The 27,501-nt window shown below is 45.8% G+C and overlaps 2 protein-coding genes across 2 annotated transcripts in view; both read left to right on the top strand.

Annotated features, from left to right (window-relative positions):
- prox3 (prospero homeobox 3) overlaps positions 1-4,533 on the top strand; it is an 11,608-nt gene extending 7,075 nt beyond the window's left edge. The window contains exons 7-9 of the mRNA XM_079758293.1: positions 559-671; positions 1,842-1,947; positions 3,187-4,533. Coding sequence (XP_079614419.1) covers positions 559-671; positions 1,842-1,947; positions 3,187-3,360 — 393 coding nt within the window. The 3' untranslated portion in view covers positions 3,361-4,533. The remainder of the gene's footprint in view (positions 1-558; positions 672-1,841; positions 1,948-3,186) is intronic.
- A 1,563-nt stretch (positions 4,534-6,096) lies between these two features.
- On the top strand, positions 6,097-14,042 carry LOC307091468 (transmembrane protein 179B-like). Its single transcript, XM_079758458.1, has 5 exons — positions 6,097-6,235; positions 7,294-7,490; positions 10,792-10,929; positions 12,550-12,628; positions 13,351-14,042. Exons 1-5 carry the CDS (start codon positions 6,140-6,142, stop codon positions 13,552-13,554), a joined length of 714 nt encoding a protein of 237 aa, XP_079614584.1. The 5' UTR covers positions 6,097-6,139; the 3' UTR covers positions 13,555-14,042.
- Positions 14,043-27,501: the final 13,459 nt, after the last annotated feature.

Genomic DNA, 27,501 nt, shown 5'->3' with positions numbered 1-27,501 from the left:
GGTGCTAGGACAGTCGTCAACATTATAATTATGGAAACAAAATTCACCAGCCCTCTGTGTGGGGCATCAAAAAACACCCGTTAAATCAGTTTGTTTGTGTTTTTGTTTGCTAGGCGAGAGTTGTGATTTGAGTTGTTAAAAATGTACAATTGCCTAAATTGCATCCTTCTGTGTGACTCTCTATCTCTTGCTCCCTCACTCTATTTCTCCCTCTCTCTCCTTCCTTTGCTCCCCCTTCCATCGGCCCCCCTCTCTCTTTCGCTCTACCCCTCCCCCTCTCCCTCTCGGCCACTCTCTCTCTCCTTCTCTCTTTCTCTCTGTCTCCCCCTCTCTATCTCTCCCTCCCTCCCTCCCTCTCTCTCCCTCTCTCCTTCACTCTTTCTCCCCCTCTCTCTCTCTCTCTCCCTCCCTCCCTCCCTCCCTCCCTCTCCCTCCCTCTCTCTCCCTCTCTCCTTCACTCTTTCTCCCCCTCTATCTCTCTCTCTCTCCCACCCTCTCTCCCGCTCTCCTTCCCTCTTTCTCCCCCTCTCTCCCTCCCTCCCTCCCTCCCCCCCACAGTTTAACCGGTGTGTGACGTCCCAGCTCATCAAGTGGTTCAGTAACTTCCGGGAGTTTTTCTACATCCAGATGGAGCGTTTTGCCCGGCAGGCCGTCCGCGACGCACTGACACGGTACTCTCCCCCCCACCCCAGGACCAAAACAGGTTCAGGACTGCGTCTATGTGGTCATTGCGTTGCATCAACATGGAACCATAATCCGCTCTTTAGAATGTATGTAGAATAGCGAGAGAGGGGGGGGGGGGGGGGGGGGGGGGGGGCGGGACTTCCGGGGAGGGTTAGATCCGTTTTTCGTAACATGTTTTCGAACATTGCTTTGTCGAATCTATCTGCAAAACACACTTAGTTGTCCTTGTCTTGTCGTCGTTGTCCTCCTTCGTCTCGACACGTGGACGGTCCACTGACAGGCACACAGCTCACGTTAGGTAAGAGATCGGAAAAATTGTGTTTCAGTAGAAGGACGGAGCGCAGCTGACCCGATAAAGTCGACGACACTCAGCACCCACTCCCGGCCTAAAGGGCCCCTATTTTTACCACCAGGTGTGAGGTTGATTAGCCGTGACAAGCCACCCTACAGCGACCAGTGGGAGTGTCCACCTGGAGCGATGATGGTTATAGGTCAGCCTACCAGCTGACACACTGGGCTGTACCGACTGGTGGGCTGATCTGCCCGTCATACATCAGGGACACGCCCATGTGTGATGTCACTCAAGGGTCTATTTTGTCATTTCTACTCAATATAGAATACACCTCAAGTAAACGCCCCTTTTTAAAACGTGGGCTGGTGTCACAAAGACATACATTGCTATCGTTTGGTGATGCACCGATGTTATTGAGGAGACTGTTGATTGTTTTCTTCGTGTTCCACGGAAAATAACCGTGGAAAACTGAGAGCGAATCGGTTAAATTAAGGTGCATAATATGAATTAATGGTCCTTGAATTAGTTGGAATTAGCCATGACGCGTGGTCATTCAAATGTGCTTTCTCCGAATTAATTTGGGTTTTGGTAGAAAATGCTGTTTAGTCGTTTAGCAGGTGCTTTTACCCAGAGTACCTCAGCACAAGTGAGGCATGAACCAACAATCAAAGCATAGAAAAATCTGAGCTACGAACATCAGTGATGCGTGACCACGTTTTCCTGAAAAAAATACGAAATTGTTATTTCTCAGCGATTGTGCTCTATCGCAATGGACACTGTCCAAACATCCGCATTAAGTTCTGCCCGGCAACAACAAGAGCTAATGTTTCCATCTCTCTGTCCTTCTGCGTGTCTGTCTACCCAGGGATGGGACAGCACACCTGGGGGGCGAGAGCCATCTCCGCATGAGCCGGGACACGGAGCTCTACCGCATCCTCAACATGCACTACAACAAGAGCAACGTTTACCAGGTGAGTGAGCAGTACGGTCGGAACGTGCACTATAGTGAGAGTGATGTGTACCAGGGGAGTGAGCAGTACGGTGGGAACGTGCACTATAGTGAGAGTGATGTGTACCAGGGGAGTGAGATACACAGTCTGAACGTGCACTGTAGTGAGAGTGATGTGTACCAGGGGAGTGAGATACACAGTCTGAACGTGCACTATAGTGAGAGGGATGTGTACCAGGGGAGTGAGATACACAGTCTGAACGTGCACTATAGTGAGAGTGATGTGTACCAGGGGAGTGAGATACACAGTCTGAACGTGCACTATAGTGAGAGTGATGTGTATCAGGGGAGTGAGCTATTCGGTCTGAACGTGCACTATAATGAGAGTGATGTGTATCAGGGGAGTGAGCTATTCGGTCTGAACGTGCACTATAGTGAGAGTGATGTGTATCAGGGGAGTGTGCCTCGTTCTAGAGTGAGCTGTACGATCTGAACGTGCACTATAATGAGAGTGATGTTTATCAGGGGATATAGCCACATTTGGGAGTGAGCTACACAAACGCTTAGATAGATATAAAAAATTACAGAAATAAAACTTTGGTTTTACAAGGAACTGTAAAATATGCCATTTTAAACAGGGCTTTATAAATGTTATATTATTTGATATATCAAAATTACAAGTCAGAATGGGTATCGAACCTGGAAACTTGGCGCCACATTCTAACCAACTGAGCTAACTGGCCACAACTGTTAATAGTAACTACCAGAAACTGACCTCCGGAATATATATTCTAGAAAATATGGAATATCTCAGAATGCATTAGAGAACATATACCACTAAATTTTGCTAATTAAGTTGGTAACTTTAAGTTAACAATGAAACCTTAATCTAGGCCTACTTTATCTATAAATGGATTAGGAATCTGCATACAACGGCCATCCGGTGTAAAGCGAGGTTGAAAAATCATTGGCCAGTACAAATCAAACCTGCGACCTTGGCGTTATTAGCAACCACGCTCTAACCAACTGAGCTAACCGGCCGTTTTTTTCTACAGAAAACATAGCAATAATGTTTCATCAATAAAAATGTATGTTCGACGCGGTCTCGTTTTGTGTAATATACTCTCATTTAATAGTTTAATATTTATGTCATTTGTATACAAAAATGAACGTTCCCATTGTCACTTCAAATAACCAACCAAGTACCAATATATCCTCAAAATGCATTACCCTCTTGATATCTCTGTCTTGTCTCATGCAGGTTCCTGAGAAATTTATTGAGGTAGCCGAAGTGGCGCTGAGGGAGTTTTATTCTGCTATTCACAACGGGAGGGACACTGACCCCTGCTGGAAGAAAGGAATATATAAAATCATCTGTAAACTGGACAGCCCCGTACCCGACGCGTTCAGGTTGCCGGGATGTCCCGTCGGCTAACGTTGTTTTGAACGCATCGTCTCACAAACACACAACGCTCACTTGTCGCAGAAGAGAATTAAATACAGCATTTGTCAATAGGATGGGATACGAGGGTTAGGCTGAGCTGGATTATGTTACACGTTACACACAGTATTTCGAATTGTGAAACAAAACTGAACAATTAGCAGAAATCATCCTCATTAAGATTTTTTTATTTTAAAAGTGTGAAAGATTCTACTGTCACTTAACTTGACCAACCAATTCAAAGCCACATTCAAACTTAAACATTCTGATATATCTCCACACTTGAAAGCTGTCTTCCTAGTGTAAAAAAAGAAAAAGTTTGTATTTGGTCCAAGTAACCACAATCATTGTGTCTTTATGTCTCTTATAAAAGCCATGTCACTTAACTCCATCATTACAGTAAACATATTTTTTTCTTAATAAAATAGCCTCCATTACACAAACACACACACACACACACACACACACACACACGACACACTACTTTGATATACACAGTATTCATTTACAGAGGAAGGGGCCATTTTAGTTTGAAAAACAGTTAAAATGAAAAGTGGAGACAGATCTGTTGTTACCCGTGTTGGTGTACAATAACGCAGAAACCTTGGATGATACCTTTTCTGGCAATTATAACAATATGTTTTGGGGGCCACTGGACTGAGACAGTGCTGGTTATTTGAGCCCCTCCTGTTTTCTAAAACCCGCGACGTACCATCTCCCTGGTGCACTTTTAAACGTCACGGCCATTGTTTGGCCCATGGCAAAACAAGCGCCCCCAAACAGACGGACTATAATTAAATATGGTGGGCTTGGTGTAATTATTATCTTGTAATGTCAAAATTTCTTGCTACTCTCGACGTATTGTTTATCTGAAATGGGCTTCTGAAGGTCAATGCTCTGACTTACTTTTTTTTTTTTTTTCTTTGATGAACCTTTTGGGAATTAATTTCCACAATGTACCTTGTGTATTATCGTTGTTCAATTTTACTGTGAGATTATGTGACGGAAAAACTAGAAGTAACTCAAATTCTGCCATGACTCATTTCAGAACAGTTGCTCAAGTCGAAAGGTGTTTTTTTGCTTATGTTGTTTCTTCTACTGAACAAAAAACAATGTCAACACCATTTGCGTGTAAAGTGATTCAATATATTGTTAAAATTTACTCTTGAAAAGGGAAAAAGTATTAATTTTAAATAATGAATTTTACGTTTTTTTTTATGTTTTATGGATATAATCTTGTTCTTTATATATTCGCTTACATTGTAAACTATAATATTTTTGTGTCTCTATTGTAATTGAAAAAATAAATGTTCTTTTTTGCAGGCTTAAGGGCTATAACTTGCTTTCAATAACATTTCCAGTCTGGTTTGGTGGTTACTTGCAGTAACTGGAAGTTGCAAACAAGACAAAAATCCAAAATCAAATTAATTAAATAATATAATTATAATTATCACAATGTGATGCAGAATTCCAGTTTCCCATCACAACTAACTCAACTATTAAGCTCAATTATATTATTTGATCATAATCCAAATAATTAAAATTTCTCAAATATGTTTGGTATTTCGAATCGATCAATTACAAAAATGCTTACTCTGTTCTCAGAATTCTGACCCATTATTTTCAGCTCCATGTATATCAAGTCAAAGATGATCATGTTGTATCCTTTCTACTGTTGCCTGTCAGACGAAGCTAAGCCAAGCTACGCCGGTAGTCCCTGTTTCAAGTGTGCTATGTGCGCTTTTACTGCATACTGTATGACTGGCCTTTCAACCTCTTCTTCCTGCTAGTCATAATTCTCTTCTAATTTGTAAATACGGTTCTGTTGAATTATGTGCTTCATTCCCCAGTGTTGAATTTTGATGTGCACATTACTGCGCAAATTAAAATATGAAAGCTTCGTGGTTTCCCTCTGTGCGCGCGCACACACGCACGCACACGCACACACACACACACACACACACACACAGTCAGTCTTCGCCATTCAAGCCCCATAAGCAGTTAAGCCCGTGACTAACTATAGGAGGCTGACATAGTAGGGGGCCACATATGCACTCGTCGTGTGTGCGCAAAACACACACACACACACACACACACACACACACACAAACACGCACACGGACACACACACACACACACACACACACACACACACACACACACACCCTGGTATTTACGAGCCAGGTACACGATTGTTTGTATTGGGTCCGTCCGACCCAGGATTTACTGCTGTTATGTTCCCACAAAAATAGCCTCCTTAAATTGCCTGTAACCTGTCATAGAATACTCACCAAGACAATCATATCTGTCATTTTTTATTGCAATGTGAGAAATTTAGGGCCCATACAATATTTTAGGCGAATGAATTATACACTATCGGCATAGTAGACTCGAAATTATGAGCCTACCGCCGTTATCTGTAACGCGATGCGTGCCATATCTCGAAGTAACCGGTAGACGGCAGTGTGTGCTCTTTCAGGCGCAGCCATGATTTCTGTGCTTGATTTTGCAGTAATTAGAATTACTGCTAGTTTATGCCGGTTCAAGGAAAAAAATAATAACTAAAAGAGCCTGTCGATCAGCGGACAAGGATACAAATAACATCTAGAGAGCGAGCTATTTGAACGATTTATTATTTCGTTAATGCGCGTGTCCGAGAAAAGCCCGTTTCCCCCATGTACAATTTGGAGTGCGCGCTCCCGCCTTAACTTTTGATGACTTCTGCGCAGGAGGAAGGCCGAGGCGTGAGACTCCGCACATTTCCTAACGGAGGATGACGCTCTCCTGCCTGATGGTTGCGGAGCTGGTTCTGTATACGAGCTGTTTCGTATGTGGGATCGTAACAGCCGCCTCACTCGCCATCACACAGGTAAAACATAGGCTAAGTCATCTTCTGGGAAGGCAAATAGATCAACCACGCGTTGCATGCTCTTCCGGGTAGATTCCTTGTCCGATTGGCGAAGTCAGTGGATGGTGATCCACTGTGGTTATGTTATGGGCCAAAGTCCATTTTTGTTGAACCACATGCTGCTCAAGTAGTTTATTAAGCAAGACAAATATCATAACTTAACGCGTCGTATCTTACTGGCTGGGCTATTGCGTGTTCACCGGATTGTTGACGTTTACTCCAAACTGTCACAACCTATAAAGTTCGGCTGTCTAATCTAGAAATCCCTTGTAAATTCTTCTTAGACACAAGTTGGGGGATTGATTTCGATATGAACGCTTATGATCGCATATGATCTTGCCTACTTTGATCATGTTGGAATCAAGTATAATAAAGGTGAAGGCGAGATAGAATGAGACGGTTTTTATCCCGCTCTATAGACCGCACACTTTTTTAGTTTCCTTTTTTGTGTATCCGTCTTTTATTTATTGAAACTCATTTGGGAAGTACGTGGAAACAAATGCGTGTGTGAATTAAAGTGATACACACATGTTGACCGAAAAGAGTCCAACGCGCCGACCACCTCATGTGACCTTCCGTCCTCGTGCCCAATTATGCCCCCGCCTCCTTATTGAAATCATGAGCTCTGCCGAAGGCCCCTGCTGTTACGGTTCTTTAATAGGTCCATGTTACGGTCCTGCAGTTCTTCGCACTTCCGTTGTAGATCAAAGTACAATCACAAACGTGTTTCCCGTTAACGGAAAGTCCTTTTTTTTCTTTCTTTCTTTCTGTCTGTCTTTTTTATTTCCCTCTTTAGTTAGTTTATTCCCACTAAGTAGGCTACCCCGTATTTCGTTTTTTAACAAAGTAAAAGTATTGGGGCTTGTTATTGCCATTCACACAAATATTACACAAGAAATGTAAAGATTATTTCTCTCTGTCTTTCTCCTTAGTAGCAAAAAAAGGAAAAAGAAACAGCGTCTTTATCGATAAAATAAAAGTTTTCCTTCAAAATAAAAGCCCCCCCCCCTCTCTCACAGGGTAATCTCGGCGGTCTGTGCATGCTGTATGGCACGGTGAATTTTAACAACCTGACCCAAACCATCACAGCCACTGGGTCCAGCCCGTCGTCCCTGTGCTACTTTGTGTCGGCCATTTCTGTGATTGTCGCTGTCACCTGCTTCACCCTGTCACTGTACTGGCTCTACTCCTGCTGTATCGATGGAGCCACGCAAAGGTGAGTCTCTCCTAGGGTCTGACCCATACATCGGCAATGTATCCTTGAATCACCGTTTTTTTTTTTTATTGTCATAATTATTATTGAATTTAACAATATATATAATATATCTGCATTGTATAGTGGCACCTGTAATTGCCACCTCAATTAATATAATATCAAAACACCCTGTGTGTGTGTGTGTGTGTGTGTGTGTGTGTGTGTGTGTGTGTGTTGAAACCAAGTCGTGTGCTCCTATTTTCGGTCGTACTTTATAACAAAAATATGGACATTGTCAAGTGCGGTTGACAATGGAGTTGAAGGTCTCTGCGTGTCTCTGCACGTCATAAACAAACGGATGTGTGTTAGTGTTGGCCCAGTTTTATATCGAGGTTGAGTTTTGAATGCCTGTGCTATTCCACTGCCTTAAATGGCATGTTCTCCTCTTGTTCTGTCTGTGTGTGTTTCTGTCTCTCTCTCTGTCTCTCTCTCTCCCTCTCTCCCTCTCTGTCTGTCTGTCTGTCTCTCAGTCTCTGTCTATCTGTGTTGGTCTCTCTCTCTCTCTCTCTCTCTCTCTCTCTCTCTCTCTCTCTCTCTCTCTCTCTCTCTCTCTCTCTCTCTCTCTCTCTCTGTCTGTCTCTCGGCGCACTCACACTAGGCAAAGAAGTTGCCCCCCGCTGTGCCACTGGCCTGTGCTCACACTAGGCAATCTCAACTGGGCCTTAGTTCGGTTGCCTCTTGTATGTCATCACGTCGTATTACGTCATCACCAAGCGTCCGCTGCTTAGTAGAACAACAATGGAGAACAACACAGAGAACACAATTGACACTTTACTGACTTTTTTGCTTATTTGGAGCCGCTCTACTCAGATACAGCCCTCTCTCACTGAGCGTTTTTACACTTCCGAATATACTGTTTTATCCACGCCTCTTTCGCGGCACGGCCCGCGCGTTTACACTCCCCGAGGTTAATTGCCTGCTTGAGGTAGGAACCCAATTTACCCTCCCGGACCCTGCACACATTGGCGGTTTATTGGGTTTTATTTCATTCCGTTGTAAATGCGACAATTCTGTGGTTCCAAGGGGGGGGTTTGGGTAGAGGTGTTGCTGCGCTGTCTCCACAGAGACAACGCAGCGTTATGATCATGAGCAGTTCTAACTGGAGAGAAAGTGAAATCCGCGAGCTGCCGATCGTGTGAGAGAAGGTGAAGCAGTCGTATTGAACAAAGACGTTGAAAGATGGTGCGATCTACGAGAGAGACGCAGAGGAACTGTCCTTACGAGGCTTTTGTCGGGGTCAGCAAAATAAAGAATACTTTGGCGTTTTTGCACTTGTAAATAGTTAATCGCGTTTGTAGCCTACACTCAGTCGTGAACTTATTCTTGCATGCGGGTGTCTTCATTCATAAAAAAATTAAAACATTCGGGAGTATGCAAATTATTTTAAAGAGGTCTAGACTCCGTCCGCAGCCCTGCCGTCTCTAGTGAACCAAGGAAGCCCGCGCCGTGACGAACGGGGCATTTTTGAACACTCAACTTCGCTATCGCACCAACGTGAACCCACTCGTGAACCACTTGCCGCCATGTTTATTGTTTAATGGGGTAGAAGGGTCGCATGGACTATACGTCATCCGGCTCGGGTTGCGTATCCTTGCGTGTGCGTGTGCCAACTCATTAGCATCTGTATCGTGGGCTGAGCACACCTCTCCGAAGTGTACTCAGGCCAGGGAATTGAGCTGTACTTGAGTACGGATGGCGTGCTCCCACTAGCCAACCGATCTAGACTTCAGGGGGCTAACGTACTTGGGCACGGTACAGATGGTCTATCTGTGTGTCTCTCTATGTGTGTAGGTCTCTCTATCTGTCTGTCTCTATGTGTGTAGGTCTCTCTCTATCTGTCTGTCTCTCTATGTGTGTAGGTCTCTATCTGTTTGTCTCTCTATGTGTGTAGGTCTCTCTCTCTGTCTGTCTCTGTGTGTAGGTCTCTCTCTATCTGTTTGTCTCTCTATGTGTATAGTTCTCTCTCTCTATCTGTTTGTCTCTCTATGTGTGTAGGTCTCTCTCTCTATCTGTCTGTCTCTGTGTGTAGGTCTATCTCTATCTGTTTGTCTCTCTATGTATGTAGGTCTCTCTATCTGTCTGTCTCTCTATGTGCGTAGGTCTATCTCTATCTGTTTGTCTCTCTATGTATGTAGGTCTCTCTATCTGTCTGTCTCTCTATGTGCGTAGGTCTCTCTATCTGTTTGTCTCTCTATGTATGTAGGTCTCTCTCTCTATCTGTCTGTCTCTCTATGTGTGTAGGTCTCTCTCTCTATCTGTTTGTCTCTATGTGTAGGTCTCTCTATCTGTGTGTCTATCTATGTGTGTAGGTCTCTCTCTCTATCTGTCTGTCTCTATGTGTGTAGGTCTCTATCTGTCTGTCTCTCTCTCTATCAGTCTGTCTCTCTATGTGTGTAGGTCTCTCTCTATCTGTTTGTCTCTCTATGTGTGTAGGTCTCTCTCTCTATCTGTTTGTCTCTATGTGTGTAGGTCTCTCTCTATCTGTCTGTCTCTCTATGTGTGTAGGTCTCTCTCTATCTGTGTTCTCTCTATGTGTGTAGGTCTCTCTCTATCTGTTTGTCTCTCTGTGTGTAGGTCTCTCTCTCTATCTGTCTGTCTCTCTATGTGTGTAGGTCTCTCTCTCTATCTGTTTGTCTCTCTATGTGTGTAGGTCTCTCTCTATCTGTTTGTCTCTCTGTGTGTAGGTCTCTCTCTCTATCTGTCTGTCTCTCTATGTGTGTAGGTCTCTCTCTCTATCTGTTTGTCTCTATGTGTGTAGGTCTCTCTCTATCTGTTTGTCTCTATGTGTGTAGGTCTCTCTCTCTATCTGTCTGTCTATGTGTGTAGGTCTCTCTATCTGTTTGTCTCTCTATGTGCGTAGGTCTCTCTCTATCTGTTTGTCTCTCTATGTATGTAGGTCTCTCTCTCTATCTGTCTGTCTGTCTCTCTGTGTGTAGGTCCTCTCTCTCTCTCTATCTGTCTGTCTCTATGTGTTTAGGTCTCTCTATCTGTTTGTCTCTCTATGTGTAGGTCTCTCTCTCTATCTGTGTGGCTCTATATGTGTGTGTCTCTCTATGTGTGTAGGTCTCTCTCTCCATCTGTCTGTCTCTCTATGTGTGTAGGTCTCTCTCTCTATCAGTCTGTCTCTCTGTGTGTAGGTCTCTCCCTATCTGTTTGTCTCTCTATGTGTGTAGGTCTCTCTCTCTATCAGTCTGTCTCTATCTGTGTAGGTCTCTCTCTCCATCTGTCTGTCTGTCTTTACTTGCCTGTGTCTCTCTCCCAGGGCGCCCCTGTGGACGACCCTCACCCTGGGTGTGTGCGGGGTCTTCCTCTTCTTCCTCCTCATCTCGGGCTGCATTCTGAAGATCGGCCGGGACTCGCTCTGCAGCTCCATCGTGAAGGCCGTGGACAAGATCACCATGTAGGGCAGACACACGACACGGACACACACACACAGTACACCTTCACACAGACCCAGAGGTAGACAAATGAAACGTACACACACAGGTTGACATACCCTGTGTGTCAGTACATGTTTTGCTGGCACCGCCCTATTCAAAAGGGAGACTACATCCCCCACCTATCGACGAGGATGGGATTCGAACCCACGCGTGCAGAGCACAATGGATTAGCAGTCCATCGCCTTAACCACTCGGCCACCTCGTCACACATGCACCCTCTTGGGTACACACCCAAGTACACACACAGACACATACACACAGGTACATACACACACACACACACAGGTACACACACACACAGGTACAGACAAACACACACATTCAACACACGCACACAAACACAATCAACACACACACACATTCAACACACACAAACGCAGACACACATTCAGCACAAACACACACACATTCAACACACACACACACATTCAACACACACACGCGCGCGCGCGCACACACACACACACACACACACACACACACACACACACATTCAACACACACAGGTACACACACATTCAACACACAAACACGGCCACAGACACGTGCATACACATTCAACCCAACACACACACGCCCACATTCTTGCACTTACACACACACAGTTCTGACGACCGGTTCATCTAGATATGACCCTGTGTTGACTTTTCAAGTCTATTTCACCACACTCTAACAACACTTTACCGTTATCCTTACAACTCAAAATCCAATTTTGGAAAAAATCCAGTGACGTTGTTTCTTACTGTTAGTAACTGTTCAGTTAGAAATAAAGAGGATTTTAAAGGGTTGAGAGAGTGCAACAAAGGTGATTTGTACTCTCACACAGCGGTGGTTTAATCAGCTGCACAATAGGCAACATTCACTGTGACTCGAGGGTAGTAAACTCAATTTACTCCAGTGACATACCCTGCATGTCAGTTGGCAGTTTTTTGCCTGCACAGCACTGTTAAAAAGGGGGAATTCCCCCACCCATGCGACGAGGATGGGATTCGAACCCACGCGTGCAGAGCACAATGGATTAGCAGTCCATCGCCTTAACCACTCGGCCACCTCGTCTGGATGTAGTTAGATTCACAGCCCTTTCAAAACATTCACGTTACATTAACGTTAGAGCAGCAAATAGTGGGGATCTTAAATGTTTGAAAGAGAGGGACAATGGTGATTTGTAATCTCAAAGAGGCAACATTCCCTGTGAGTCGCGGTTAGTAAACTCAATTTACGCCAGCACAGTACTATTGAAAAAGGGCATTTCACACCCCCACCTATGCGACGAGGATGGGATTCGAACCCACGCGTGCAGAGCACAATGGATTAGCAGTCCATCGCCTTAACCACTCGGCCACCTCGTCTTGGAGGTGTAGAGTCCCACAGCCCTTATTAAACGTCCACGCATGTTAGAGCAGGCAGGGGTTGTACTGAGGGCTATTGGGGGTTACGGTTTAAGTATTTTAGGAATTATAGATTTGTGACGATTATGAGTGGATTTGTTCTGCTGAGTCATGAATCATGCTCTGCAAGGTTACACACACACACACGCACACACACACACAGTAATGTATGTCTGCACCTGTCGTCCCCAGCTGTGAGCAGGCCCAGGAGGCCAAGTGGGCCAATTCATTTGTCGGACACCAGTTCTACACCAGACTACACAATGCTGAGGTCAGTAGGATTCTGGGTAATGTAGTTTTAGGAAGGTAGTCCATTGGGACAATTATAAATAAATCTTCCTTCAACATTTACCCAAGATTCTAAATATTTGATTAGCCCAATGAAGCATAGTGCAGTGACAAAATAAAAGTGAAATATACAATTGAAGAATGGATAAATTAATACATTTAGTGTGAGCATCGTGTTGTGGATCGAGAAACCATCAGGGTAACAGGAAGTGTGTCAGTGACGACCACACGGTCAGACATTTCCCTATCATGGCGCCGTTTAAGTATGACAAACATGATTGGCTCCAATTCTGACGGTTGTGATTGATCATCGAGCGTGTCGTGTTAGTTATCGTATTAGTCGTATTAGTTAATCCTAGTTATTATTAAAAGTAATATAGTGCTCGAAGCTTCAGGTATCATGCCTCAGCTTGAGCATTAGGAAAAAGTAGTGAAACTGACCATCTATCTCGGTCTCTCTCTATGTCTCTCTTTCACTACATCTCTACCTCTCTCTCTTTCTCTCTCCCTCTCTTTCAATATATCTCTCTCTATGTCTCTACCTCTCTCTCTCTCTATGTCTACATCTCTGTCTCTGTCTCTTCATCTCTCTCTCTCTCTCCTTCTATGTCTCTCTATGTCTCTACCTCTCTCTCTCTCTCTATGTCTACATCTCTGTCTCTGTCTCTTCATCTCTCTCTCTCTCTCTCTCTCTCTCTCTCTCAGACGGCGGTGTGGGTGAACTTCTTCCTTTGGATCATTGCCGGCGGGCTGCTGGTCTTCCAGAGGTGCCAGGGCCCTAGCTCCACGACGGTGGAAGGGTTTGGAGGCGGGGGGCTGTCAGCCGGGGAAACCAAACCGCTGTTCAGCCGCGAACCCTCTCAGACTCACATACACCATCACACACACACAGGAGCCTTTTTTGACTAAAGAAGACTTACCAAAGTCCGGACGCATGGTGACACCTTTGTCGTTTGCCTAACCAACTGTATTTCTGCCTGACTCCTAGGACGGTTCATAGGATTTTCTGTCACCATCCATTTTCAGAAACCGTTTTTTTTTTATAACTGGAAAATGGATGTGTATTTCTGGCGATCATTTCAGACTGGTTATTTTCTAGGTGTCTTCGAGAAAATAGCTTCTCTAATATTGGGGTATTCTAGACCAGAAGACATTTCGTGTATCTCTTTAATTTAAATAAAATAAGAAAGAATTTGTACTACATGTTCAAAGTACTGCTAGCCACTCCTACCAGCACAGACAAAGTTCTGACCAATTGTATTTTAAATTGTATTTTTGTGTCGGCCTACTTTGGTAATTCATTTTCTACTAAAATCAAGTAAATTTGCCATTGTTGCTGACAAATGCTATATTAAGAGTTGTTAGCTGTGAAATTGTAATAAAATATAATGCTACAATAATCGCGAAGGATCGTTATTTTTTGATAACATTACATTAACAGCATGGAAAATAAGAAAGTAGAAAGTTCAAAACGTTTTAGCTCTTTATCATTGAAGCGTTGTCTCCCTCTAGTGGTTTACAACACTACTGCATATGAAAAGGCACGCAATCGTCCAAATCCAAATTTTCTGGGGAAAGGGGGAATTTGGGCCGTGGTATGCACGTCCCCTGTTGTTATATATAATATATGTAACATGTTCTTAGATGTTTAGCCTAAATAAAGGAATACAGTCAGTAAAGTTACTAATATGTTAGGAAGAAAAAGTCCGGTCAACAGTATTTGTGAAACGGGGACCTGTCGCTAAAGTCAGGCAGTTTGTTTTTATGAGACTTGATCTTCACCTTGGTCAGTAGACACTGGCTTCCACTCAAAGATCAAAGTAGATGCAATGAGTTTAGAGAGGACGTAACTGGTATTTTCTCTCTCTCTCTCTCTCTCTCTCTCTCTCTCTCTCTCTCTCTCTCTCTCTAATCTGCTGGGATTAACTGGTTTTGATTGCACCTAAACGGTCACAGAAGAGACAAAGAGAGAGAAAGAGGTAAACCGAGATGGGTAGACTAATTACCCTTTCATCTGTTACCTTTTAACTTGAACTGTACTGAGGAGCAGTTTGGTTTTTGAACCAGTTTAACCTGATTTAACCACACTTTGATCACTATTTCCGTCTGAACACAGGACTAACGGGAATCAAACTACCCACCCCGAACAGCACTGAGAGACCTACCCCTGTCCAGTCTCCAAAGACCGTAACAGGGTTGGTCAGCTCTGACCCGCGAATTCACGGTAAGACGCCAACACTCCAGTACCAGAAGTGTCTCATATATAATGCTATGTGTTTCTTTGAAGATTTATCCATTTGGAGTTAAAGACTTAATGTAACTTTACAGTAATGAAGAGAGAGGAAACAATAGTTGTACATTGTAAATGTAAAGTTTCAGAGTGATGGATTTTTGAGAGAGAGAGAGAGAGAGAGAGAGGGAGAGAGGGATACAGAGAGAGAGAGGTAGAGAGAGAGAGGGATACAGAGAGAGAGAGAGAGAGAGGTAGAGAGAGAGGGATACAGAGAGAGAGAGAGGTAGAGAGAGAGAGGGATACAGAGAGAGAGAGAGAGAGGGGGGGGGATACAGAGAGCGAGAGAGAGGTAGAGAGAGAGAGAGAGAGAGAGAGGGATACACATAGAAAGAGAGAGAGAGAGAGGTAGTCACCACAGACATCTCTAAATACACCAGTAAGCCGCCTAATTCCATCCCAAGCCAAAGAGATCGAGCCGGCCCGGTTTAAACCTGTGAGCTCCAGCCTTTTCACCTCCGTTAAACACTAACCCCACACACGGCCATTTATTTTTCCCCAATATACCCAATGTCTGCAGTGCAGTCTACCTGTATAAGCCCCTCAGAAGAGGTCTAGAACCCGATACCTCCTCCTAATAACCCCACGGTGATTCACGATGACTGACCTCATCGTGAATCACCGTAAAAAAATAAAAAATAAAAAACCTCATCGAACCTGCATCCGCCCGCCCCCTTCCTCCGCAGGCCATGTCGCGCGACCAGTGTGAGTCAGTGGCGTCCAGCGTGGAGTCCATGCTCGAGGACGCGCAGCGCGTGCAGACCCAATGCCGCACGCGCAGCGACCAGCTCGCCCTTTCGGCGACGCAACTGCGCGTGGAGTCGGCCGCGCTGCGCCAGCAGGCCGAGACGGTCCAGCTGGACATGGCGCGGGTCCGCCGGCAGCTGGACCAGCTGATGGACACCAAGGCGGCGTTCGACGCGAGCGAGAGGACGGCGCGCAAGCTCAGCAAGCAGCTCTGAGTTCTGTCGTTCTTAAAGTCTCGTCTGTAGGTGGTGTTTAATGCCCGTCGTTGCTTGCTCTGCTCTGTTTTAGTTGTTTTAGTAGTCGAAATATAATAAAGCACTTTTTTTTCTTTTTGCGCTGAATATGTTCTTTAAACATGACGCCGTAATGTGAATATAATGTCAAATATCAAATCTGTCCATCTTTGAAATGTGTGTCGGTGGTACACTGGTAAGAATTGCCCCCCCCCCTCAACAATTCAGCGCAGGGGGCTGATAGGGGGAATCAGTACCTCTTGTATACAGGGCCCAGAATTTGGTGCTATGGCCCTGTGTGGGAATATAATGTGAAATACAAATTCCAAACATTTAGATATATTGTCTTGTTGGTGCAGTGGTATGGTCTGCCGAATAAAGTGCTGGATACCAGGGTTCAAGTCCTGCTTATGTTTGTGTTTTGTCATACTTAAAGTCACTGTGTCAAATATGACTTCCGGCCTTTTCCAAACCTGCGGGTGTGGCGCATTGGAGAGCGCTCGTGGCTGTCAGTGCAGAGTTCAAGGCCTGCTGAAGTTAGACACTACGGATAATGAAGTTTTTTAAACAGAAGAATGTTCTGTTGGTATGATAACTGTCTTGGTGGCGCAAAAAAAAAGAACGAAGCACCGAGAACCAGCCTGGCGTGGATTCTACTGTGTGACGAAATGGGGGGGAAATAGTGTTGCCCAATCTGGCAACACTGGTCTCCGCCCCCCCCCTCTAGGTGAACAACAACCTCCGCTTCCACATCCAGCAGCCACAACAGGCGGATCCGCCTGTCTGCTGTTGTGTGCTGACTCAATACCCTGAAGAACGGTATGAATAGAGAAGCAGGAGGGGGGTCTATTTTGAGTTTGCATGATTGTATGATAATTGCTTTCTTTTATTCATCCCATATTGTATTCACCGGAGGAAGATACAAAGTGGAAGTGGTAGTCCACAAGCCGGTGTTCACGAGAGTTTCAACTGCTACTTTGCAAATAAAACCTTGCAGGAAAATCTGCAGCCCCATCACAGGGGGATGATGTCAAAACTGGTTTATGGATTAGTTAGAAGAAAACGCTACATGGAAGCATGGATCGACCGTGTGTTCGTTTGTGGTTAGTGCGTCCCGTGCGCATTGATTGATTGCTTAATGCGCAACAGGTGCGCAAGCCGGCCCATTGCCCCAGAGAGTCTGCTCGGTTGCGCACGCACCACCAGATGCGGCACACGGCGGACTCAAAAGTATGAAGTTATTATTTTGCTTTTTAAAATCGAAAATTTGCTTTGTGTTTTTACCTATTTGCGACAAAGGACTGAATCTGTGATTTAATAGGATATAGTTAAATTGAAGAAGATTGTTGTTATAGATTGAATTAATGTTGCATTCATTTATATATTGCACCCCGGAACCTTTGTGCCTTTACCCGTGTACTCTACCGGCCGGTTTTAGTGTTGCACCGTCTAAGGAATGCATGGTCCATGCTGGGCTGTTGTACGGTGATATGTTTTTCCAGTAAAGTACCCTAACTGAGCTCCAAGTGTGCGTGCGTCATTACCCTCGGGTTACCACACTTTTGGCGACGAGGATTAAAACATATATGACGGAGTGTCGTGTGGTTAGGGTCGGAGAAGAAGTTCCGTGTAGTTTTAGCTTGTAGCATGGCTGCGGCTACGGTCGGCACGCTCAGTGAGTTCGTCGAGCTGGATGGTGACTGGATTGAATATGTCGAGAGACTGGAGCACTTTTTCCTGGCGAATGGCATTGAGGAGGAGGAAAGGCAGAGATCGATTCTCCTCAGTGTGTGCGGTGCCAAGACATACAAGTTGATACGCAACTTAGCAACCCCACGGAAGCCAGGTGACTTGTCATTCAAGGAATTGGTGACCCTGGTGCAGGAGCATCACAACCCCAAACCGTTAGTGATTGTTCAGCGCTTCAAGTTCCACACCCATTCACGCAAAGAGGGAGTTTCAGTTGCTGCATTCGTGGCGGAGCTGAGACAACTGTCGGAATATTGCAATTTGGACCGGGGCTTGACGACATGCTACGGGACAGGTTGGTCTGTGGTATCAATAATGACAGCATTCAACGCCGATTGCTGGGTGAAGTTACACTACCTTTCAAGAAGGCGTTGGAGATCGCTCATGCGATGGAAACGGCAGCTAACAACTCAAAAGACATTCAAGCAGCTAATGCCAGTGTGCCACAGAGCACTGTTCACCGTCTGTTTAAGGAGGGGAGAGGCAAGCCGATGAAGTCATTAGAGTGTTACCGGTGTGGGGGAGCGCATCTCGCTAATGACTGTGGTTTTAAAGATGCTGTTTGCCATAACTGCCAGAAAAAAGGACACATAGCCAAGAAGTGCAGAGGTGCTAAAAAGCAATGGAAAAAGGAGTGGGAAGAGTCAAAACCCCAAATGAAAACGCATCATTTGCAAAGCGAAGGACCTGAGGAGCAGTGTTCATTCAACATGTTCAGTATGGACCTCTGTAAACCCCGGGCAGCCCCAATCTGCACAACGCTGCAAATAAATGGAAAAGAGATGACCATGGAGGTGGACACGGGTGCCTCAGTTTCAGTGATAAGTCATACCACCTACTGCAGGTTGTGGGGCTCTGGAAAGGCGCCCGCTTTAAGAAAGACTAATATTAAACTGAGACAATACACTGGTGAGTGCATTCCTCTACTTGGAGCTATAGAAGTAGACGTTATGTACGAAGGCCAGTCAGCTAAAGGGGAGCTGATAGTGGTAGACGGGGAGGGACCTAGTCTGCTTGGGCGGGACCTCCTACAGAGAATCCGCCTCAATTGGGGGGAGATCATGCACATGAGGGTGGTTGGAGACATCCTATCAAAGTATGCAGACGTTTTTAAGGATGAAGTTGACCGTGAAGTTGACCGTGGACCCCAACGCAAAGCCACGTTTTTGTAAACCACGCACAGTGCCATACGCTATGAAGGCTAAGGTGGAAGCGGAGCTGGACAGGCTGCAGCGGTCAGGTGTCATTGAACCGGTGGAGTTCTCTGACTGGGCAGCCCCAATTGTGCCTGTGCTGAAAGAAGATGGTGGGGTGCGGCTATGTGGTGATTACAAGATGACAATCAACCAAGCCTCACAACTGGACCCTTATCCCCTGCCACGAGTGGAGGATTTGTTCGCCACACTGGCAGGAGGACGAACGTTTACAAAACTGGACATGAGTCACGCGTACCAACAACTGCTGCTGGACGAGGACTCTAAACAATACGTGACCATCAACACTCACAAGGGTCTGTTCAAGTACAATCGCTTGGTGTTCGGCGTCGCGTCCAGCCCAGCCATTTTTCAGCGCACCATGGACAACCTCCTGCAGAACATTCCCCATGTTGCTGTCTACCTAGACGACATCTTGATGACGGGTAAGACCGAAGGGGAGCATCTGCAAAACCTCGACCAGGTGCTGCAGAGAATGAAGGAGGCCGGGCTACGGTTAAAGCGCAGTAAATGCGTTTTCCAGGCTCCGAGTGTCACCTACCTGGGTCATATGATTTCAGCTCAGGGGCTTTCCCCCATGACGGAGAAGGTGAGGGCGATAAAGGAGGCTCCTAGCCCAAAGAATGTGGCAGAACTCAGGTCGTTCTTGGGCTTAGTGAACTATTATGGGAAGTTCTTGCCTGAACTGTCCACTGTGCTTGCTCCACTCTATCAGCTTCTGCACAAAGACTGTTCCTGGAGTTGGCAGCAGGATCAGGAGACAGCGTTCCAGCAGGTAAAAGGACTATTGCACTCTGCAACGCTGCTCGTGCACTTTGACCCAGACAAGGAAGTTGTTTTGTCCTGTGATGCATCACCCTACGGCGTGGGGGCGGTCCTTTCGCATCGTATGGACGACGGAGGTGAGAAGCCTATTGGGTACGTGTCTCGTACTCTCACATCAGCAGAACGGGGTTACTCTCAGCTAGAGAAGGAGGGGCTAGCTGTAGTTTTTGCTGTGAAACGGTTCCACCAGTACCTTTATGGTCGCCCATTTACCATTTTCACAGACCACAAGCCTCTGCTGGGCCTGTTCGGTGAGACTAAAGGTATTTCACCCATGGCGTCAGCAAGAGTGCAGCGCTGGGCATTAACTTTGTCAGCGTACCAGTATCACATTGTGTATAAAGCAGGAAGTGAAAATGCAAATGCAGACGCATTCAGCCGTCTTCCCCTCCCAGAGTCACCGAGCCAAGCTAACCTCCTTCCAGAGACTGTGTTTTTGTTAGACAGGCTGTCTGACTCTCCGGTGTCCGCAAAGCAGATCAAACAGTGGACTGAAAGAGACCCGGCACTGTCACAAGTAAAGCAGTGGCTACTGCAGGGCTGGCCGGTAACAGTTGAGCGGGAGGAGCTCAAGCCCTATGTCCAGCGTCAGCTGGAGCTCAGTGTGCTGGATGGCTGTATCCTCTGGGGCTCCAGGGTGATTATTCCACCTGCGGGTCGTGCTCAGGTAATGGAAGTGCTGCATGAAGCCCACCCTGGGGTGTCAAGGATGAAGAGCCTCGCCAGGTCGTTTGTGTGGTGGCCAGGGATGGACGGTGCGTTGGAAGAAAAGGTCAAAGCATGTTCACAGTGTCAAAGTAACCAGAAGATGCCCGCACCGGCGCCTCTCCACCCATGGGAGTGGCCGGGCCGTCCCTGGTCCAGGCTCCACCTGGATTTTGCTGGTCCATTTATGGGTCGCATGTTCCTTGTGCTGGTGGACGCTCATTCAAAGTGGATGGAGGCACACATCATGTCAAATATCACAGCCCCTGTTACCACTGACATGCTCAGAAGCATCTTTGCCACCCACGGGCTACCGGATACAGTGGTCAGTGACAACGGGCCCACTTTCTCCAGTGAGGTTTTCAAAGAGTTTGTGGAGAAGAATGGAATCCGACATATACGGTCTGCACCATACCACCCTGCTTCCAACGGCTTAGCAGAACGTGCTGTGGAGACGCTGAAGGATGGACTGAGGAAAATGTCGGGGAACACGCTGGAGACTAAGCTTGCACGTTTCTTGTTCCAGTATCGGATTACTCCACACACAACCACTGGCTTGCCTCCAGCAGAGATGTTGCTGGGGAGGAAGCCCAAATCTCATCTGGACCTCCTTCGCCCGGATGTGGGGGCAAAAGTTGCCCGGTCACAGGAGAACCAGAAGGTGAGACGGGACCAACATGCCAGGGAGAGGCTGTTGCAGCAGGGGGACTGTGTGTATGTGAAGAACTTTGCCGCTGGCTCACCATGGCTGCCAGGAGTTATTCACCGCCAGTCTGGTCCAGTTTCTTTTGTGGTGGACCTGTTGGATGGCAGGCAGGTTCGCCGGCACCAGGATCACGTGCGGGCCCGCACTGATGCAGAGGGGGAGGGGTCTCGGAGTGTTGCTCACAAGGACAGTGTGAGCGGCTCTACGGACTGTGTGGCACCGGTGTGCATTGATGGACGGTTGCTGCCTCCTGAGGAATTGTCTGAGCAGACTGCCTCACCTGCCCCTGCCCAACTTCCTCCCAGTGGAGCACCGTCTGTTGCCCAGGCTGTGGACTCTAATGTTTCACTAAGAAGGTCAGAGAGGCAACACAAGCCTCCAGAGAGACTGAACTGTTAAACTAAAAGAAAAAGAGTGTTATGCCATATCGGTCGTTGTTGCCTGTTGTGTTAAAGAAAAATGTTGTGCAATACCGGATGTTGTTGATGGCTTGTTGTGAAATGTGAATTGGAGTTGGTTTAAGTGCAATAGTATTTATGTATTGGTTACAAGGGTACATACATGCAAAGTCAGTTTATTTGTTTAACCGTATTCTAAGTGTTTACTTAAAGGGGGAGAAGTGTTATAGATTGAATTAATGTTGCATTCATTTATATATTGCACCCCGGAACCTTTGTGCCTTTACCCGTGTACTCTACCGGCCGGTTTTAGTGTTGCACCGTCTAAGGAATGCATGGTCCATGCTGGGCTGTTGTACGGTGATATGTTTTTCCAGTAAAGTACCCTAACTGAGCTCCAAGTGTGCGTGCGTCATTACCCTCGGGTTACCACAATTGTCATGTAAGTTATTGTATACCTAATGCCAGTGAGGTAACACAATAGTGATTGAGCCTATGGCCCACTGATGAAAGCCCTTCCATTTGATGGAAGGGCTTTCATCAGTGGGCTCATGATCTTTCACTAACGAACACTAACGCCACCTGAGAAGAATTACCACATGCACTCAGGGAAGTTGGGCCGTGTGTTAAACCGAGTGTTAATGATGGAATCCTTTACAGAAAGGCAGGAGACAAATGTCAGCTTGTCCTACCAAAAGAGCATCATCAAACAGTGTTTCATGAGTTACACAAAGAAATGGGACATCTTGGGGTTGAGAGGACTCTAAACCTGATATGTGACCGATTTTATTGGGCTAGGATGTACAGTGACACTGAACATTTTGTGACCCAAGTGTGTGAGTGCCTTAAAGCAAAGCGGCCGCACAAAGCCACCAGAGCCCCTATGACATCCATTGTCACCACCCGCCCCTTTGAACTAGTGTCCATCGACTTTTTGCATTTGGAGACCTGTAAACAAGGATTTAAGTATATTCTTGTTGTAGTGGATCACTACACTCGTTTTGCCCATGCCTACGCCACTAAAAACAAATCTGCAAAAACTGTGGTTGAGAAACTGTTCAACGATTTTGCTCTCCGCTTTGGGTTCCCGGAGAAAATCCACCACGACATGGGCAGAGAGTCACACCACCTGCTATCACCCACAAGGAAATGGGCAGGTGGAGTGCTTCAATAGGACTCTAGTGTCAATGCTACGCACCCTCACACACACACAAAAGGCTGACTGGAAAAGCTAACCCAAGATGGTGCATGCTTGCAACTGTACCCGTAGTGGCACCACTGGATTTTCCCCCTATTACCTGCTTTATGGCCGTTCTCCCCGTCTACCAATAGACCTGCTCTTCAACCTGCAGCCCACTGAGACCAAAGAAAGTTATGCAGAGTATGTTCGGAACTGGCAAACCAGAATGCAGCAAGCCTACAAAGCCTTCAAAACAGCGGCACAAGAAGCGGCTCGAGGAAAAAGGGGGTGATAAAATGATAAAAGAGTTCACGGATCTGACTTACAACCAGGTGTTCGTAATCTGTCAGAAAGAGGGGGGCCGGAAAAACTGAGAGCCTATTGGGAAAGTAAAGTCCATGTCATTGTGAAGAGAAGGAGCAGTGATCGTCCAGTCTATGAGGTGGTACCAGAGGGAGGAGGCAAGAGTCGTGTGTTACATCGAAACCTCATACTCCCATGTGATAGTCTGCCTCTAGACAGACCTGAAACTGTCTCAAAACAGGACAAAAAGAGAAACCAGACACAAACAAGAACGAGGAAACGTCACAGAAGCACGCAAGGGGAGAAGTCAGACAGTGGAAGCAGTGAAGACGGCGAGCTGGTATGCCGATTCCCATGCCACCAACAACCAAGTCAGAGAACTGCAAGCATGAATCCACATTCAGAGCCATTCTTTCCAGACCTGGACATACAAGAGAGAGAACAAGAACAAGAGGCAAGAGAGGAAGACATAATGGACATCATTCCAGGAGCAGATGATGACAACGCGGTTGAGCCTGGAGAGAGCCTGCAAGAGTCATCGGAGGAAGCAGCATCGGAGGAAGCAGCATCAGAGGACGATGATCCGGATCCCCCGCCTGCAGTCAACTACCGGCAACGAGAGAGACGGCGACCAAAGAGGTTGACCTACGGAGTCCTGGGTGAACCAACGCTCGTGGAAGTTGTTGTCGAGAAGCAAGTGAGTATGTCTCCAGCCTGCAGAAGACTGTGGCGGCCCTGGGACAGTGCCAGAGATTGAGGTAAAGGTAAATGGTCTAAGGCAGTGGTTCCCAACCTGGGGTCGGCGCCCCCCAGTTGAGGTTGTGACTTGTGAAAAAAAATAAATCCACATTAAATGTATAAAACCCCAATAACATCCAATTGGATAATCGAAACGATGTTTAATGCCAGTTAAAACATATCATTGGTCCACATTTAAATTCAAAATTATGTGACCTCTGAACTTGCGTAAGCAACCTTCCGGTCAGCTCGTGGGTGGCGGGCAATGCTGATTGTTTCCCTCATTAGTTGGCCTCACTTTACACAGAAAGAAAATGTCTGTGAAACGTAAATATACAGATGGTTCGTCTGTACCAAAGAAGAAAACAAAGCAATATCTCGAGAGATACATCGATTTTGGTTTTATGGAAGGACTGGACAGTTTTCGGCCAGAATGCGTCATTTGTGGCGAGAAGCTAGCTAATCAAAGCATGAAACCATGCAAACTGAAACGACACCAGGAGACCAAACACCCCGAGACTATTGGTGAAAGTCGAGAATATTTTGAGAGAGAAGCAATTGGCACTATCAAGAAGATCCACGGACATCAGAAAAGCTTTTGAAAAAGCAGGTACTGATTTACACAGAGCCACGGAGGCGTCATTTGACTGTTCACTGTTAATTGCGAAGGCTAAAAAGCCGCACAATGTTGGAGAGCAGCTAACCAAACCCGCCCTCCTGAAAATTGTAGAGAGGATGTGTGGTCCGCAAGCAGCTGATAAAGTGAAAACTGTCCCACTCTCGGACAACACTGTGAAAGACAGAATTGATAAAATGGCTGCAGATTGCCAAAACCAGCTCCACGAGAAGCTGAGGAATGCTAACTTTGCCATTCAGCTGGACGAAACAACAACCGTGTCAGACGAGGCCGTTCTCATTGTTTATGTGCAGTATATTGATGGCGAGGACTTGAAACAAGACATTCTTATGTCTACAAATCTATCAACAACAACAACCGGCCAGGATATATTTCTGGCTGTGGACTCATATCTCTCATCCAACAATCTGCCCTACGAAAACCTGGTTGCATGTTGCACTGACGGAGCCGCAGCAATGATGGGAAAAAACAAGGGGTTTAACAGCCGACTGAAGGAAAAAGTCCCAGGGTGCGTGATTTTCCACTGCATGATACATCGGCAAGCACTGGCGAGTAAAAAACTTTCCGAAAACCTTAGCAACACCCTGTCAACTGTTGTTAAAGTTGTAAACTTTATTAAAGCTCGCCCAACAAACAAGAGACTCTTTGCCCAGCTGTGCGAGGATGAAGCGCATCAAACACTTCTTCTACATACAGAGGTGCGCTGGCTATCGCGTGGACAAGTGCTTGTGCGTTTTATGGAACTGCAAGAAAAAATTAAGGAATTCTTACAAGATCACAATCGACCACTGAACAGCTGACTGATGCGTTTTGGATTAAAACGGCGTACCTGGCGGACACGTTCGCTGAAACAGTCTTCAGCAGACTGCTGAAACAGTCTGCTGGCACTGTGTGTGCGTCTTTACGCACCGAGTTTACCCGCCACCTGAACCTGCTACGCGAGGAGATTCAAAGCCGCTTCGCAGACATCAGTGAGTACTTATCAAAGGAAGCGTGGGTAGTGGACCCCTACACTTTCACCCTCAAGGATAATGAGAGGAACAATGAGATTCCCTGCAGATGAGTACTGAAGTACTGTGTAGTCATTGTCACTGACAAGTTCATTTTCTTGCATTTTGCAGGTAAGCTGGTGATATTAGGCTAGAACGGGGAGTGGAGAGAATGGTTGCACTGTATGATGATAACACTGTGTTATGTTATAAGGTGTTTATGAGTGGCTCACCGCATCACCGTCACCATCACCGTCTTGATTAGCCAGTTAGCAGCTAATGTGGTGTTGCGGCCGCCATGTTAGGATGGTGGTACGGGCACGTTGCGGATGCCTTGACAATGAGCCCTTACGACGGAGCCCGCTGCTCATGTTATGATTCTGGGAACTTTTATGGCTGTTTATGAAGGTTCATTAAGAAACTGGTGTTTTACTGTTATATCTGTCAGTAAATACGAAGTTGTGTCCATTGTGTCCTATTGTATTGATTTTGTGGGCAATAGTATAATGTTATGGATTTATTTTTATGCATTGTTATTTATTTATTTTTTTTACGTCAGACAATGAGATTCCCTGCAGATGAGTACAACTGAAGTACTGTGTAGTCATTGTCACTGACAAGTTCATTTTCTTGCATTTTGCAGAAACCCAAATAATAAATGTGTAGCACCAGGTTTTCATTCTTTTGGTTTGCATTCTGTGCCACGCTACAGTTACAGTACAAAAGACAGATCAGGGGGGGGGGGCATCAGTACCTCTTGTATACAGGGCCGAGAATTTGGTGCTACCCAATCTGGCAACACTGGTCTCCGCCACCCCCTCTAGGTGAACAACAACCTCCGCTTCCACATCCAGCAGCCGCTGTTGTGTGCTGACTCAATCCGGTATGAATAGAGAAGCAGGAGGGGGGTCTATTTTGAGTTTGCATGCATTGCTTTCTTTTATTCATCCCATATTGTATTCACCGGAGGAAGATACAAAGTGGAAGTGGTAGTCCACAAGCCGGTGTTCACGAGAGTTTCAACTGCTACTTTGCAAATAAAAGCTTGCATCTGCAGCCCCATCACAGGGGGATGATGTCAAAACTGGTTTATGGATTAGTTAGAAGAAAACGCTATATTATAAACTATAATTAATTACTACAACAAGACCAGGATTCAACTCTTGCTTATGTTGGTTGTTTTTCAAGGACGTAGTCATTACAGACCACAATATGAAAGATAAAAACTTACCATCACTAGCAAGTATGTTAGTTGCACAGTGGTAAAACCTGCTAATTGCAGTGCTGGAGATGGGGGTTCAAGTCCTATACATGTTGTTGGCTTTTTTTTTTATGTCATTATGTGAATATATTCCCAAATATAAATTCTGCCCATGAATTGCATGAGTCTTGCTGCTGCAGTGGCAAGACATAATAATTCAACTACCTGATACTAGGTATCAAATCACTATTTTGTCTAAGGGTTTTCAAGCTGAAAGTCATGGTGTGAATATGATATCAAATATTACTTTGGACTGTTTCAATATCTATGGCATATGGTAGAAAGATGTGTTCAAGTTCCACTGATATTCTTCATTAAGAAAAATGAAATGTTTTATACACAAAATGACTTTCTTTGAATTTCAAATCCACCCTTAAATATCAATGATCACAATGTCATACATTGTGATCAAGCCAGCAGTACAATCAGTTATCACCACCAGAGCTCATAGTTGAATTCCATGCATGTTATACTTCTTAAATGAGTTTAAAACAGAGGGGTAGCATTAACTTCAAATAGTCAAACTTTTTTAGTAAACGTTCAAAAAAGTTGCAAGACCCTCTTAGTTGTAACCCCCCCCCCAGCCCCCCGGAAGGGGGGGATGGAGGGGTTCTGCAGACACGTTGGGGGCCCTTTTGGGGGTACCCCCTTCTTGGTGGCCGTGTGAGCGGGGACTCGAACCTGAGTCTAGAGAGTGTTAACCAACAGCCCTTAACCGCTGCACCACCAAGACGCCGACTAGGGTGTTCAAAGGGCTGGGTTGCACTTTTTACTGATGAGAGTAGGAGTTATAGAGAGAATAACAGAGGACTGCTGGCGGGTTCTATGCCGGCTATTTTTCGCTTCACGCTTTCTTTTCACGCACACACAAACCACGGAGA

Source organism: Pollachius pollachius (assembly GCF_949987615.1).
Source record: "Pollachius pollachius genome assembly, chromosome: 20".
NCBI lineage: Eukaryota > Metazoa > Chordata > Actinopteri > Gadiformes > Gadidae > Pollachius > Pollachius pollachius.
This window is presented reverse-complemented; position numbering and strand designations above follow the sequence as displayed.

What these genes read in the sequence shown, in the direction of transcription:
- LOC307091468 (XM_079758458.1), top strand. Translation starts at nt 6,140, where the DNA reads ATGACGCTCTCCTGCCTGATGGTTGCGGAGCTGGTTCTGTATACGAGC. An exon ending in CCTCACTCGCCATCACACAG is followed by an intron (nt 6,236 to 7,293) that starts GTAAAACATAGG and finishes CCTCTCTCACAG; the next exon opens with GGTAATCTCGGCGGTCTGTG. An exon ending in GCCGTGGACAAGATCACCAT is followed by an intron (nt 10,930 to 12,549) that starts GTAGGGCAGACA and finishes TGTCGTCCCCAG; the next exon opens with CTGTGAGCAGGCCCAGGAGG.